General features: G+C 56.7%; 2 protein-coding genes and 1 long non-coding RNA gene across 8 annotated transcripts; 1 reads left to right on the forward strand and 2 right to left on the reverse strand.

Annotated features, from left to right (window-relative positions):
• The first annotated feature begins 28 nt into the window (after nucleotides 1–28).
• Mad2l2 (mitotic arrest deficient 2 like 2) lies at nucleotides 29–11,197 on the forward strand. Of its 6 annotated transcripts, none has more exons than XM_048783602.1 (10): nucleotides 29–206; nucleotides 7,026–7,075; nucleotides 7,161–7,279; nucleotides 8,369–8,440; nucleotides 8,960–9,149; nucleotides 9,272–9,326; nucleotides 9,680–9,774; nucleotides 10,054–10,127; nucleotides 10,609–10,701; nucleotides 10,869–11,197. In XM_048783602.1, exons 2-10 carry the CDS (start codon nucleotides 7,036–7,038, stop codon nucleotides 10,908–10,910), a joined length of 780 nt encoding a protein of 259 aa, XP_048639559.1. In that variant the 5' UTR covers nucleotides 29–206; nucleotides 7,026–7,035; the 3' UTR covers nucleotides 10,911–11,197. The 6 variants fall into 6 exon arrangements, with proteins under 6 accessions (XP_048639559.1, XP_048639558.1, XP_048639561.1 ...); XM_048783601.1 differs by lacking the exon at nucleotides 29–206 and adding an exon at nucleotides 6,586–6,730; XM_048783603.1 differs by lacking the exon at nucleotides 29–206 and adding an exon at nucleotides 6,646–6,745.
• Nucleotides 1,253–6,544, reverse strand: LOC107155499. The gene is made up of 3 exons (XR_001505191.2): nucleotides 6,446–6,544; nucleotides 5,161–5,211; nucleotides 1,253–2,022 (listed from the first exon to the last, which is right to left on the reverse strand). It is a non-coding gene; the product is annotated as an uncharacterized LOC107155499 (long non-coding RNA).
• A 91-nt stretch (nucleotides 11,198–11,288) lies between the features above and the next one.
• Fbxo6 (F-box protein 6) lies at nucleotides 11,289–15,595 on the reverse strand. The gene is made up of 5 exons (XM_015501382.2): nucleotides 15,183–15,595; nucleotides 13,371–13,497; nucleotides 12,801–12,896; nucleotides 11,811–11,946; nucleotides 11,289–11,717 (listed from the first exon to the last, which is right to left on the reverse strand). Exons 1-5 carry the CDS (start codon nucleotides 15,445–15,447, stop codon nucleotides 11,514–11,516), a joined length of 828 nt encoding a protein of 275 aa, XP_015356868.1. The 5' UTR covers nucleotides 15,448–15,595; the 3' UTR covers nucleotides 11,289–11,513.
• Between the last annotated feature and the right edge of the window lie 226 nt (nucleotides 15,596–15,821).

Raw genomic sequence — 15,821 nt, forward strand, 5'->3', positions numbered from 1 at the left:
CGGGCTCGCGCCCCCTGGCCCGGCCAGTCCCGCGCGCTCCCGGCCGGCGCGCCCTCGCCAGCTGCGCTCGGCGTTCGGGGCCCGCTCCCCAGAGGCCCAGCCGCCGCCGCCGCCGCGAGGGCGCCGGGGCAGACAAAGGAGGCAGACAAAGGCGGGCGCAGCCCGGCGGTCGTGCGGGCACCGGGCGAGGCGGGCCCGCTTCTCCGGTGCGTAAGACGCCGCCTCGGCGGGGCCCCGGGGCGCGTGGGACGGGAGGGGCGCCGGCAGCGGTGGCGCCTCCGTAGCGGCTCCGCGGGGAGCGGGCGACAAAGGGCCACGGCGGGGGGTCCCTGGCGGACCCCAACAATGGATCGAGGTTGCGCGCTCAGCTGCGGCCGCGTCTGGCCAGGCAGGGGCCGGCGGGTCCCCAAAAGGATTATTCCGCCTAGGCTGTCAAATGCGACGGAAGAAATGCCCCGGGCGGGGGAGGTGGGACGGGGAGCGGCGGGGCCTTTGTGGCCTCGGAAAGTGCGCGTAGTGGGGGTGGCTTTCGGAGAAGTCTCCTTCTGGGGCGCGCGGAGGGTCTTCCAAGTGCGGCCACCTCACCTGGGGAACCGACGGCGCACCTGCGGCACCCGCTCCCGCCCCAGCAGGGAAGGAAGAAATACGCTCCACACACACACACACACACACGCACAAATACACGCGGTCCGCCTCTCGCCACGCCTCGTCCAAAGCCTTCCTGAAGCGCCTCAGTTCGGCCCAATCAATCGGGACAAAGCCAGGGCTTGGAGCCGGCTCATCTATCACCGCGCGGGGCGCCAAGTCCTGACGACCCTGGGAGTGCGGGAATGCCAGATTATGGGTCCCACGGTCCCCATAACTCACAACGGGGTCAGCGGGGGCCTCCGGCACTGCAAAGATCAAAGAGCAGTGGGGCGGGACCCTGGCACGTGGAAAGCGGCGGCATCGCTGGGCGCCCAGAGCTTGCAGAGCGGCTTCCATTTCTCCAGAGCGTGACAAATCACAGCTTAGAGGTTTAAGAACTCCGCTCTGCGGTCAGGCTAGATGCCTGGGTGCCTCTTCTCGGCCATCCTGGGCAAGTTGCCTAACTTCTCTGAGCTCATCAATTTGCCCCTCTGGGGGTTCAGGACTAGAGGTGGTGGCCTGTATAAGAAGATAATATTCCTAAGGCCCTGACCCATAGGAAACTTCCAGAAAAATGAGTTGCCATTGTTATTGTAAGATTAATATCATAATGGGCACTAGAGGGTTTGGTGAGAATACTGTTTATTCACTGCAAGGCTTGAATCATTAACTCCGTAAGAATCTATTGAACACCTACTACGTGCTGGCCAGCACAAAAATGCAGTGGTAAATGACCTGGACAAGAATCAATCCTTGCTCTGTGGAGCTTAAGTTCTAGTGAAGGAGGCAGAACATAAACAAGTTAGCAAATAATCAGGTGGTGGTTAGTGCTGGGAAGACAAAGCACATTTAGGAAAGAAAGCATAAGAGGTTTCCAAGAGGTATGGTTTTACATAAAATTGTCAGGAAAGCCATCTCTGGCAGTTGGGTTGGTTTGTTCATTTCGTAAAGAAAATGAAACATGTGACTGAAGGAGAATGCAGTTCAAAGGAACAGCCAGTGCTAAGGTCCTGAGGCAGGAGAATGCTTCATCTGTTCAAGGAAGGGATCTTGTGCAATAAAGTCAGACAGGAAGCTGGCACCGGATCAGATGAGTCTGTGAAGGCCATGGTAAAGGCTCTGGGTTTTTTTAGTCTGAATTGGAGGGCTGTGAGCACAACAGAGACATGCTCCTACTTGGGTTTTAACTGATTGACTGATTTCTCAACTTGAGACTAGATTTCAGTGGGATAAAGGCAAGGGCGGCAGGATTCTTCTCTTCAAGGAGAAAGCTGTGGTATGGCGTTTCTGTACCAGGTGATAAACCCTGGAGACTGTGGCTCCAGGGCTGCTGTAGATGTTTGGTGATCTTTTGATAAGCTTGAACTGTGTTCTCTGGGTTCTTCCAAAGCGATACTGTGGGGAAATGGTGCATGTTAGGAGAGACCCAGACTCCTTTCCCAGCCAGGTTTTGGTGACTTTGGCCCTCAGTTTCCCCGTCTATAACCTGGGGCAGTCAATGGCCAAAGATCCATCAACTGAGGAGAGAGTAAGGGAAATGTGGTGTATTCATGAGGGAATAGTATTCTGCCATAAAAAGGAACAAAGTATCAATACATGACACAACCTAGATGAACCTGTGACCTTGTGCTAAGACCTAAAAGGCCACAAAATCTATGATTACACTTATAAGAACTATTCAGAACAGGAAAGTCCACAGAAGCAGCAGGTGGATTGGTGGTGGCCAGGGGCCAAGGGAAGGGAAGGCAGGGCCGGCTGCTGGTGGGGAAGGGGAATTTGGTTTTCGGGTGATGAATTAGGTGGTGATGATAGATGCATGACTCTGCCTGTACTAAAAACAGCTGAATTACCCACAGAAAAGTCTGAACTTTGGCTTGTGAATTATATCTCAACAAAGATAGTATTTTTTTTTTAAAGTGGTAGTTGAGCTGAATCAGTGATTCTTGTGGCCCAGGATGGCTTCAGAGGATCCGAAAACTCCGAAAATCGTGTAAGATATTTAGCTTCCTGGTGCATTTCTTTGAGAAGAGAGCAAAGTTTAAGAAGAGATGATCTTAAGGTCCCCCTGACCAACGAGGGGTCAACACCACTGGGAAGTCAGCAGAACCCCCCAGAGGGCCTGGCGTGGGTGGGCTTTGGTCTGGCTGAGGTGTTGGAAGCTGTCCAGTGTTACTGGAACAAGATCAGGGTTCTGGTCATCAGTGGACCCCAAGATCAGGTGCAGCTGTGCAGGCCCAGCCTCACTGCAGGCCAGGTGAGGGAGGAGAGGAGTGTCTGTGGGTCCCTGCCCTCATCTTTAGGCTTCTCATGCCGCAGGGATGTGTGTGCTTCCCTAGGTCACCACGGGTGCTGCTGCCTTCGGAAGTAGAAACCGGGAGGTGGTGTAGCTATGAATGGTTAGGACATTGGCTCGTACAAAGTGGTTGTTCTGGGGACTTAAATAGTGAGCGTGGGTCTTAATATCATTGTCATAATGGCCATCGATTGAGCATTTATACACCAGGCACTATGCATTTTATGTTTTAACAAAGAGTATCCCATTAACTCATCCCTATGGAATTGACCCATTATCCCATTTTTCAGACCAGCAAACTGAGGTTCAGAGAGAGAAGGGCCTTGCAGTTGGTTATGGAGCAGTGCTGGGGAGAGAAGCAGGCCTGGTGGGCATAGGGGGCGCTGTGGGGAACATGGCAAAACCCTGCTTTGTTTTTGAAAACAGCTCTTCTCTCCACATCGCCACCTACAGCCCAGGCTCTGAAATCAGAGCTGTTTGCTCCTTACCGAGACCGCACAGGGCCCGAGCCAGGCAAGTGCTGATGAGCTGCGTCCACCAGGATTCCCTTCCTCCAGCAGGCTTTTTTTTTTGGTGGGGGTACTGGGGATTGAACTCAGGGGCACTCGACCACTGAGCCACACCCCCACCCTATTCTGTATTTGACTTAGAGACAGGGTCTCACTGAGTTGCTTAGGACCTCACTTTTGCTGAGGCTGGCTTTGAACTCGCCATCCTCCTGCCTCAGCCTCCTGAGCTGCTGGGATCCTTCCTCCATGATTCTTTGGTCCACGCATTTAACACACTCCCTGGGCACCTGAATTTGGCCAGGTCCTGGGTAAGGTGCTGAAAGACTGAGTGAGGCTGGGTCCCTGTTCAGGAGATATTCCAACTGCCTAGGCCTTGAGCATCAGTGGGATTGTCTCCAAGCTGTGTGCCTCACTCACTATGTCTGTCCCCTTCTCCTGGTGTCCTGGGAACCTCAGGCGGGATAGGATAGCGAATCCATCCTGGGACCAGCGTCAGGGCATGGGAGTGAGCTCAGAGCATCTTGGGGTCTGGAGACTTCACTGGGTCTTGTTTTACCAGTGGCTTATCCTGTGATTGTTCAGCGACCCCAGCACCCGCGCCGCCTGGGTGGGCCCCAGTCTTGGCTGGCTGCTGCTCAGCCTGTCTTGTGCTCACCTGCTCTGTTTCCATGTAGATGTCTCTTGGGAGTGTTTCCCCTTCATCCCCTTGCGGAGCCCCCAGGGGCCTGCTCCAGGCGGCAAATAAGCTCTTTCTCCCCCTTCACCCCACTCTTCCCTCCCAGCTGCCCTCCTCTGTATTGTCATTATGGTGGAAAACATGCAAATAACTTTGAAAAACAGTCTCTCCCGCAAAGGGGTATTCAAAAATGTAATAAACTAACCCCATGATGTAATCTGGGTCCCATGGCCATCCATCACGCTGATACAATTAAGATATGAAGGACCAGATGGCCCAGAGACCCACGCACAGGTCCCCTGATGGTCCCACACTGCATCGGACCCCTGCCCTTCCTCCTGCCCCGTCCCCAAGGAACTGTTCCCCTAAGACTGTCACGGCCTGTCACCAATAAAAAAGCTGCCAGGAGCAGCCTCCAGAGAGGGGTAAAGAAGGACCCTCTCGCTTTCCACAGTCAAACATTTGAAATCAGAAGGAGCCCAGATTTGTAAGCCCCAGAGCGGCTCAGCCAGTTCTGTGTGGAAACGGCCCTCTCCTGCGTGGTGTGATATGGCAGAGTCCCCAAGCATTGCTGTGCCCAAAATGTGCTGCCAAGTGTATCAGTTCCTGAAGCAAAATCATCTGTCCTTTGGGTTAAACATTGATATTTTACAAAATGCAAACTACAGTAGCAATTTCCATACTTCCTAGGGCATCCAGGCCCCTGGGGAGCTTGTTAAAGGGCCAGTGCCCTGCTGTATGCCCTGATCAGGTAGGTCAGGGGGGCTGGATGGCCTTGTGTTTAATAGGCTCCCTGGGGATTGGATGCAGATTTCCTAAGTCTGCATTTTGAGAATGCTCTGCTGCCATCCCTGGCTTAATCAGCCAGGTCACTGATCCCCTTCCCACTAGAAGTAAGTAGTTGCAGGTTTGAAGGCACCTGGGCGGAGCCATCCATTAATGAGCTGCACAGGGTCAAACCTCCTGGCTAGATCTGTGTGCCAACAGATGGGACTCCCAATAATCTCTTACATCCCTGAGGTCAAGACAAAGTCCTCTTGGCTTCTGGTCCTGACCTGTTATTGCGCATGACTCCACAGCAGCTTCTCTTCTCTTAGATTTCCTATCTGTAAATTAAAGGGGTATATTATTAGTCAGCTTTTGCATCCCTGGGACCAAAATACCCAACAAGAACAACTTAGAGGAGGAAAAGTTTATTTTGGGTCAGTCCATGGTAGGCTGAGTCCATTGCTCTTCCAAGGGGAGGCAGAGCATCCTGGCTGAAGGGCAGGAGGCTGAAGGGTGGAGGAAAGCTGTGCAGGCCTTGGGCAGCCAAGAAGCAGAGCAGGGGACAAGGGAAGATGAACCCTTCCAGGGCAAGCCGCACCTGCCTACTGTCACCATCCAGTCATTCAATCCATCCAAACTAGGACAGACTGATTAGGTTACAATGCCCACAATCTAATCATTTCACCCCGGAATATTCCTGTATTCACAAAGGAGCTTTTGGAGGACAGGTCATATCCAGATCCTAAGAGGGGAGACGTGAATTGGTTGAAGCTCTCGTGTCCAAATAGACATCAGAGCTGTGTTTGTATCCCACCTGTGTGATTTTGGTGAATTGAAGGAACATCTCTGGGCTTGTTTGCCATTCACAAAGTGGGACTGTAAAATGGATACTTAGCTCCTAGGACTAATGAGGGAATTAAAGAAATCAGGGGTGCTCAATCCATGATGGTGATTATTTTAATGTTATCACCTCTGAGGGCCTTTTCAGTTCTTCCAGACTTTGTCCATGCCTCTAGGGGACTCCAGAGCAGTAAAGTGTAAAGGCAGAAGGCACCTCTGCCTTCCTCCTGCAAGCTGTGTGATGGACAGCTTTTTTCACCCCTAATCCCAACCTCATTTGGCTCATCTGCAGAAAGGGGACAATCCTAGCAGGCCACGTGGAGTTATTCTGAGGACTTTCTGAAACAGTCCAGGAATCCAGTGCCTAGCACTAGGCTGGGACTTTACAGGGGCCAGATACTGTTAACAAGTAGGAAGTTTTTTCCTCTTGGGCGGTCAAGCCAGGCTGCACTTAGGTCCAGAGTAGTAAGTGGTGGGGCGGGGCTTCCGGTGCTCCCTCTTCCCCGCCCCCCAAGCCGGCCGATTCTCAGTTGGGTGGCTGAAGGTCTTGGGGATAGTGGCTCTGAGGTTAGCAGCAGATGTCGCTGTCCTCAATCTCCACCTATGTCCCGTACCTGGCTCTCACCAGAAACTCCTACCTTCTTTCTGCGCTTCCCAAAGCAAGACACACCCTGGAGGGAAAATACCTAGCGACCAGAAGTGGGGACCACAGTTATCTTTAGTCGCACCCACCTGAAGTCGAAGGCCGATCTCAACTTCCCGGCTGGTAGCAGCGCGGCCACCCAAGTTGGGTCCCACCCCTTTCCTTTCGAGCCCCTCCCACGAAGGCTCCGCCCCCTGCAGTCGGACCCGCCCAGCGAGGCCCGGATTGGCCAGCGCCGGGGGTGGGCGTGGCCGGAGGCTCCCGAGCGCCGTGTACGTCACCGAGCGGCGCCGAAGCCGCGGGCTGAGCCGGAGGCGGTAGCTGCCGGACGGTTGGCTCCTGCATTGGGGCCCGGACCCGAGCCGCGGCGGGAAGTGAGGCCGCAGCCGGTACCGGGGAGGGGCGGGGAGCGGGATCCTCGGCGCGGGCGCTCCTGGTTCCGACCCGGCTCCGCCTTCCGCGTGCTGCGCTGTGCGCCCGGCCCTGCACGGCGAGCAGTTTCCCTCCGCGTGCGCGGCCCTGGCCTCCTGAGGGTGGCGCTCGGGCTTCCCTGTCCCCGGAGACAGCCGGGCGAGGGTCGATCGGGGCGCAGAGGGAGTCCCGGGCCGTGGGGGCCCCGCGCCCTGCGGCCTGGTTCCTTGGTTTACCCCCTGCGCCTCGCCCCTCCAGGCCGCGGAAGATGACCACACTCACGCGACAGGACCTCAACTTTGGCCAAGGTAGGGAGGCCAGACCGGCAGACCCAGAGGGAGGGGTCTGGGCTTCGGGCTTCCCCGGAGCACCGGCGAGTGTCCCCTTTTGCAGTGGTGGCCGACGTGCTCTGCGAGTTCCTGGAGGTGGCCGTGCACCTAATCCTCTACGTGCGCGAGGTCTACCCCGTGGGCATCTTCCAGAAACGCAAGAAGTACAACGTTCCCGTCCAGGTGAGCGCACACCGCAGGGTTGGGCCCCTGGTGGCCCCAGAATCTCAGAGTGGGTAAAAGAATTTTATCCCCCCACCACCAGGCCTCCTCTTTCTGGTAGCCCTGCAGTTACTGTAGAGCTTTCCCTCGCCTTCCCCTTGCCAGAAGTTACAGAACGTCAAATCAGAGTTGTCCTAGGGGCATATTCTAAAAGAGCTCCTGCAGCCAGCATGGTGACATACAGCTACTCAGAAGGCTGAGGCAGGAGGATTGCACATTCAAGATCAGCCTGGACAGCTTAGTGAGACCCTGTCTCAAAATAAAAAAGGGCTGGGGATGCAGCTTAGTGGTAGAGTGCTTGCCTAGTTTGTGCAAGGCCCTGGGTTCCACAGGGAGAGGGAACTAGCTAGCTCCTCAGCCAACCAGCCAGCCAGAAGGGAGCCTTAGTTTGGGGAAAGGATTCCCAGAAGTTTCCAGCACTTTCTTCCCCATTCATCGGCTCTTTAATGGGTTGTTTAAGGTTAAAAGGCAGATAAAGCAGTAAACATGCTGTGCTATATCCAATCCCTAAAGTGCCTGTTCCATAGAAGGCACATTAGCATACATGACCACTGGATATTGGAAGTGGTACAAACTTAAAGGTTATTCAGGGAAAAGGAAAAGCCAAATAGCAACCAATGTGTCCTAGGTATGTACTTAAGACTTAAGAGATGAAATAATTGAAGCTCAGAAAAGTTAAGTAATTTTCCCAAAGCCACACAGCTCCTTAGTGCTTAATTTTCAAACTCTGATTAAGTTTGTTGAGATTCTCTGAGAAAATGGCCATGGGCACAAATATAAGTTGGTGCATAATTTTAGGGCCTTTTCAGACTCTTTGAAAATCCCATTCCTAATGTTCCATTAAATGCTAGTGTTGAGACTGAATTATTCTTTGAACTTTTCTTTACCATGGATAAACTCATAATTTTTAGCCCCATGAAGGGAAGCCAGATCTCTTGGGCAGGGAGCCCTGGGGAGCTGCTGGGTTTCTGTTCAAAGGCAAGCGGTCGGGTGGTGTGTCAGTTTTCCCCCGTGCTTCTGGCCTTAGCAGCCGTGTGGGGTTGTATGCAGATGTCCTGCCACCCGGAGCTGAACCAGTACATCCAGGACACGCTGCACTGTGTCAAGCCACTTCTGGAGAAGGTGAGGGGACACCAGGCCCTTCCACCCTGTCACCCCAGTCTGTTCCTCTTGAGTGGAGTGATGCTGAGACTCTGTGGGCCCCCATGGCTCTAATACCCAGAATCCTGTTCCCTGCACTCCCTACCAAATGACAGGCCCCAGGGCGTGTGGGCCACATTTGGGGAGCCTTCTGCGGGGGGCTGGAGCCTGGGCTAGCTTTGCTGGCCGAATGGGGACTGCCTCAGAGGGTCTGAGTTCCTGCCATGTCTGCCCCCCCACCATAAGTTCTGTCTGGCTGGGGCCCCAGGCTTGCCTTTCCTTCCTGTTCTGGTCTTAGGCTTCCTGGGCCTCCACGGCGCCACCCTCTCCTCCCAGCTGCACCTCCGTGTCCTGGGGTGCCACTCTCTGGGCTTTCAGGGAGCCTTGGGCTAATGGTGGAGGTGGCCAGGGAGTACCCTTTGCTACCCTTCCTTGGGCAGGGAGGGGCAAGGGGGCAGGGCAGAGTGCCCAGCTCTGGAGCTCTGGTGCCTGTCCTTGCAGAACGACGTGGAGAAGGTGGTGGTGGTAATCTTGGACAAGGAGCACCGCCCGGTGGAGAAGTTCGTCTTTGAGATCACTCAGCCTCCGCTGCTGTCCATCAGGTGGGCTGCTGTCCCTGCCACCTGCTGGCTGGCTGTGACCTGGAACAGTGACCCCTCTACCCCACTGAAGGCAGCCCCTGACCACCTTGGTAAATGCCTGAGAGGAGAAATTGGCAAGATGTGCCATTTCTTGAGACATGGGTGGCTGCATCTTTGTGGTCAGTACACAGTTGTCATGGACATCTTCCTGTGTTGCACTTAAAAATCCTAGCATTGGTGACTGCCAGTCCTGACCTCACTCTGTGGAGACACCAAGGTCCAGAGAGGTGACACAGCTGCCCCGGAGTGCCCCAGTTTCCCAACTTAGACAGCATCAGTCCATAGTGAACTAGAAGTTGGCCTTGGGCATGCGCATGCTTCCTATGGCAGGTCGGCACTGGACCTGGCACCAACCTGTTCCCACTGGCCGCATGGCCCCAGACAAGCCCTTCCCCTTCTGGCCTGTGTGCAGAGTCCTGGCTGCGTCCTGGCTCTCCTGCCTGACTCCACACTGGAACCGCCTGGGAGGTCCCCGTGCTCTTCCTCCACTGTGTCGGGGGTGGGGGGCTGGGCTGGCATCCTCAGGGGCACTGCAGGGGCTCTGGGCCTGGAGCGACCGGAGACCTCCTCTCGCTCTCAGCTCCGACTCTCTGCTGTCCCACGTGGAGCAGCTGCTCCGAGCCTTCATCCTGAAGATCAGCGTGTGTGATGCTGTCCTGGACCACAACCCCCCAGGTCGGTGACTTCCCCCTAGTGTGTCCCTGGCTGCCTTGGGTTGCTCTGTGTTCCCTGTTTGGCTATACCGACCCTGGTCCTGACCTTCGTGCCCACCTCCTGGGAAGCTTCCCTGATTGACTCCACCTGGCTTCAGCCTTCTAGCGACTGTGCCCCCTCTTAGCCCTCAGCACACACTCTGCACCATGGGGTTTCTGAGCCAGCTGGGGAGGTGGGACAGAGCTGGGCCCAGGGCAGGCTCCTGGTGGCCCAGCCTTGACCAGACTCTTGCCTCTTCAGGCTGCACCTTCACAGTTCTGGTGCACACAAGAGAAGCTGCCACCCGAAATATGGAGAAGATCCAGGTCATTAAGGTGAGATGAGACCAGTCTGGCGGGGACAGGATGGCCACTGGGGGGCTCTGAAGCACGATGCCACAGCTGTAGGCATGAGTGTGTTGTGGCTGGTGTCCTTGGGTGCTGGCAGCAGTGCCTGGCACCCAGCAGGTTCCCATGAGTGTTAATTGTGTGGCCGTGTGCCTGGTCCTGCTCCATCTGGGCACCCAGAGCTGAGAGGAGCCCAGATGGAGCCACATGCCGGGGCTGCCAGCTCATCTTGCCTCTTCTGAAGTGGGGGTTCTCAAGGGAGGGTCCTTACCCACCCATTTCAAATTCAGTGCTTGAGGCTTGGAAATCACAGGAGGTTCCAGCCTTCCTGGTGGGGAAGCCCGTGAATCTCCATTGCCAGCAGCTCCCCAGGGATTCTGAGGACCCCAGCTCTGGAGGGGAGGGTTTGCAAATGGAGGGCTGGCCAGGGTCCCACTGTCCCACCCCTCTTTGTGGGTCACCTTCCTAGGACTTCCCCTGGATCCTGGCAGATGAGCAGGACGTCCACATGCACGACCCCCGGCTGATCCCCTTGAAGACCATGACATCAGACATCTTAAAGGTGAGCTGGCTGAGGGGGTCCAGCCCAGAGCCCAGGCTTGGAAGAGGACTAGGGAGGCTCCGTCCCCTTCCCCCTCCCTCCACCTTGGGCAGAGACCACCTGCCACCTGTGAGCTCGCCAGGGGGTGGCAGTGGCCCTCACTGAGGCTGCCTGCTTCTTCTCATTAGATGCAGCTCTACGTGGAAGAACGAGCTCACAAAAGCAGCTGAGGTGCGCCTGCCACCCTGATGAGGGGGTCTCCAGCCCAGGGCGGCGCTGCAGGGCCACCCAGACTCCAAGTGCTCTTACTGCCTCTGTGTACAGATGCCACCTCCAGCCCAGGGCTGCTCAGGCTGGTGGTCTTCATGGACAAGGCCTCCCTAGGAGGGCAGTCGGGACACTGGGACCATGATGTCTTGGTCTCTTGGCTTCGGCTGGCCGACACTGTCTGTCTCAAAAACTGTGCTGTGAGTTACTTCAATAAAAGGGCCCCAAGGGCTGACTGGGCTGTCACTAACTAGAGCGGTGACAAGTGCAGCGAGCCACCCTGGGCTGCTTCTCTGTCGGGGTGCCAGCAGCCCACCCCACCTGTAAACTCAAGCCCAGGCTGGTTTTACTGGAAACATTTATTTTGACAAAACATTAGCACTGTGTGACCGTCTGCCCAAGGCTGGAACTGGGGCTGGAGCTCCGGGGCAGGGACCTCACTGCGCACTACAGGCTCAGCTCTTGCCTGGAGGGACCCTCCCTTTGTCCTGGACAGAAGATGGACGGATGGCTGCAGATGACCACAGGCTGTCCTCTGGCCCATGGAGATGAAATGGGAAGGGCCACTAGGAAGCCTCCCCCTGTCCCTGCAGCGTCTCAGGCAGAGCCCCGGAGGGAGCCAGGCTCCTGCTGGTCTTGGGGCTGATGATGATGCTGCTGTTGGTGACACGGGGCCCATACCAGCCTGCCCAGAACTGGGTGTCCTTGCCTCCGTGCTGGAACAGGATGTGGCGGACGCCTGGAGGGTAGTCAGAGAAGGTGTGGGAGACCTAGGGAGAGGAGGTAGCCACAGTTACTGGGGACGCCCCTGTTTGCTGCCATCCTGGTGCTGGGAGAAGGGTGGGCAGCAGGTGAGGCCTCACCTCTGTCCACGTCGCGTCGTTCCACTGATGGACAGTCACGGGTGGGGGCTCGAAGGAGGCCAAGACGATGTAGTCGGCGGAGGCCAGCTGCACCCGGATGTGGTAGGAGCAGCCACAGTCGGCCCTGGCAGCGAACCTGGGGGCAGTGGGGGAGGCTCAGCTGCCATCAAGAGCCACTGAAGGCTGCCCTGGGGGTGGGGGCAGGCCAAGCCCAGGACCTGAGCTTGCTCCCTCTGCCAGCTGCTCTGCCCAGGAGGCCCAGCTGGCCTTGGCACTCCCTGTGCCCTGGGGTACAGTCTATCCATGGGGAGCCTTAGTTACCCCATTTGAGAAAACCGGCAACCTTTGAGCATTCTACTAAAGATTTGATCCCCCAGAACAAAAAGGTCCTCTACAGAGACCAAGGCCCCATCTGTCTAAGCTGTGTCACCTATGTCACAGTGGCCCAGAACATTCAAGTTGGGGACCTGTGTGGTGGGGGCTGGCAGAGCTCACCTCTCAGTTCAGCCACCCTTCAAACATCACCCCTTCTCTCTCAGAGGTGGCCCTGGGACCTGCTGGACCTGGTGCATGGCCCAAGCCAGTGCCAGTGCCTCACAGTTCTGTGTGGGCAGGAGCCTGGGCAAGTGCTGTGGGATGGGCGGGTGCAGCCGGTGGCAGAGCAGGTGCAGAGCATGCCTGAGGCCGAGCCCTGTCCCCAAAGCCGTAAATTCAGAGAGCTGTGGGTGACCAGGGAGAAAGCGTGTGGAGGTGCCCACAGGATCCAGAGGGCAGCGTCCCTGCTCCTTCCAGGCCTTGGTGACTGTTTTCGTCCGTAGGCCTCAGTCTCCCATCTGCACATGGGCCGGCGTGTCCTGCTGACTACATCGTGCAGAGGGAGGGGGACTGGGTGCTGGGTCCCTAGAGGCAGCCCTAGCCCCCAGGATGCTGCTGGCACAGCAGGGAGGGAAAGGGTGCACAGTGGGGACACTGGCCATGGGCCCCACTCACCAGTCCTTCACCACGATCTCAGGCCGGAATGTGTCCAGCAGCTCCTCCCAGTAGCCCTCGGCCTTGAGGTCCACCAGCTGGGACTTGAGGCACATGCTGAGGGGCAAAGGGCAAGGCTGTCACACCCAGATGTGCTATGCAGGACTCTGTGGGCCCAGTGAGGTGGCCCAGGAACCCAGGGGCTGCTCTCAACCGCCGCAGGACTCCAGCGTCCACTCGTCCATGGGCAGACCCATGGGAAACAACATGTAGGTGATGTGACCCGCTTGGGCCTGGGCAGCATCTGATCCCAGTTGAAAGGCCCAGTCTCCAGGTGGCTGTGGCGGGCCTTCTGTGACTCCACTCGTAGATCAGGACCACCTGCAGACACCCTGCCTTACCCTACTGCCCCGCGAACTCCTGGCGGCCTGAAACTCCTCTCCCCCTGCCTGGACAGGAAGCTGTGGGCTCTGAATGTGTCTGGGAACTGCTCCCCCAAGCTTCCCGAGGCCCTCAGGTAGGCCTGAGGTTTGCAAAGGTGTCCTGGACCTCAGCCCTCAACCCAAGCCTGCTGGCTTCAGCCCCTCTTACCCGTAGGAGGTGACAAAGTACTTCTTGACTTGGGGGTCAGGAAAATCTGTGCCATGCTCTCCAGGCAGGCTCTCCACCTTCCAGTGGTCCCCCCCATTGGAGTCGATTCGCCAAGACCCCATATCCTCTAGGAGAAATGGAACTGAGGTGAGATCCCTGCGGAAAGCTGAGGCCCACCTTCCCCAGCTGGCCGGCTTTCAGGCCAGTGATACTGCAGCCGGGGTCAGTCCCCCACCAGCTGAAGAGCATCTCACCTGTGCCTCGGGGCCCCCAGTACATTCCCACCTGGGTCCCTGTGCTGGGCTCTGACCTGGACTCATTCCCTCCCGCTCTGTTCTGATCTGGCTTGGCTCCTAAGGTGCAGTTCAGTTCTTAAAATTAAATCTCAAAAGAGCCTGCGAGAGTGCTTGGTCCCCAGGACTGATGTGAGTTCCATCAATGCATGCCACTCACTTGACCACTGGCCTCCCCTGACGTCCAGGAGGAAGAGGATGTCAATTAACTGCATAACCACAATCCGGGAGGACTGGCTGGAGGGTTTCAGGGAACCTGTTATTCCTATATGGCTCTACCCGTGGCAAGAGTGGCCAGTGGGGACAGGCACCCTGGGCTGGTGGCTGCAGGAACCCTGTGTTCAAGGACCTCCATCAGGTGGGCTCAGCAGGTGCAGGGCGCCTCCTCCTCACACTGAGCTCAGAGGAGCTGAGCAGGTGACAGTGCCCCTCGGCTGAGGCTGCCCAGGGCATCACCACCGCAGCTTTTCCATACTGCCCACCCAAGGGGAGCCCACACATCTGGCCCCCATGTGGCCTGGGGGTTTCCCAAGCAGAGAACCAAGAGAGAAATGCAGAACCACATGGGGCTATGCTGGTCTGAGCTTAGGCCCAGGGAAGATCCAGCCAGCCAGGGGTGACTGCTGCCAGACGCAGGCCCAGCCCCAGGCTTTGGGAGGCCCCATTGGCTGAGTGGGCAGCTCGACTGGGCAGCTTATGGACAGAATCTGGAGCAGGCAGGAAGAAGGCTGGGCACTGGCAGTGGGCCTCTGAGAGGGCCTGAGCCTTTGTTAGTCAGGACTGGACCTCAAGACTGCCAGTTCCAGATCTCAGGGCAAGTCATCTCAGGGCCCACAGCACCCGCCTAGCAAATGGAGCTGCCCTCAAGGCCAATGAGGATGAAGAGAAAACCAGTGGAAAATGACCTAAGTGCCCAGATGAGGCCTCTTAATCACCACTGTGTCCTGAAAGGAGCCTGGTGCTCTGGGCATGGTAGGTGCTAAGTGAAGGAAGGAGGAAACAGACACAAGAACCCCCCTGGAAAACACAAAAGTACTACAGGCAACACGTGGGTCCCAAACTATGACTGGAGTCACCTCTGGATCCTCACTTTTTGCAGAGGAGGGTTACCACGTCTGGAATATCCTTAGACAAGTTCCGGGCGCAGAGAAGGCCCTGGAGAGCAAGGCAGCTTGTGCTGAGCTAAGGGGACAGGCGGATCTGCAGCGTTCATCCAGCGAACACCTCTGAGCACCTGCCACGCAACAGCATCTTTGTGGGAACTGTACAGTGGCTCATTAGGGCCTCTGGAACTTCAAGTTTGTACCAGAGGGCAGAAAACTGTAGCGTGAACAGTGCTGCTACGGGGCGGTAAACGGTAGGCAATAGGTGGGAGGCACTGTGTTTAGATGGGAGGTCAGGGCAGGTCTCTGAACTGAGACCTGAAGAATGGAGAGGAGCCAAGGTGTTAGGGGACTGGAATAGCAAGTGCAAGGTTCAGAAAAGCCAAGGAGCCAGCGCTGTGGTAGCCCCAGCCCACCTTCAGCACACGGGTTGCGTAGGAGGTTCCTGCGGAGGCTGCACAGAAAGTAGAAGATCTTCCAGTCGGCCACGGGCTGGTCCCAGTCCTCTGTGACAAAGCCCTCGCGCAGGCATTTGCGCTTCCAGAGGGTCACGAGGTCGATGAGGTCTCGCCAGAGGCTGCAGACGGGCCGGCAGTGCAGCAGCAGCTGGCGGGCAGGCACGTGCATGAACAGCTCCAGCAGGATGTTCTCGGGCAGCTCGTTGATGCTGACCAGGGCCATGGCGGTGGAGGGTAGTGTGCACACAAGGGTCTGCGGGGGACAGTGGTGATGAGCCCAGAGCAGCCAGGTGGACCGCGAGATCCAAAGGACTGGCTCTTCTCCACTCCTGTTTCCTCTTTTGTGAAAACAAGGGGTTAGGGAGCATTCCCAGGGCCTTCCCACTGCACAGGGGTGGTCCCATTTACACACATTTGGAAGAGTAAATAAAAGTAATTAAGATTTTAGGCACAGAGCAGGGCACGGCAGCCCACCCGGATGGCCCCAGCTACTTGGCTTCAAAGGCTGAGGCAGGAGGACAACAACCCCAGGAGTTCAAGATCAGCCTGGGCAAGGTAGTGACTTGTAGCTCAAAAAAAAAAAAAAAAAAAAAAATT

Source organism: Marmota marmota, unplaced genomic scaffold (genome assembly GCF_001458135.2).
Source record: "Marmota marmota marmota unplaced genomic scaffold, marMar, whole genome shotgun sequence".
In the NCBI taxonomy this organism is placed as follows: Eukaryota; Metazoa; Chordata; class Mammalia; order Rodentia; family Sciuridae; genus Marmota; species Marmota marmota.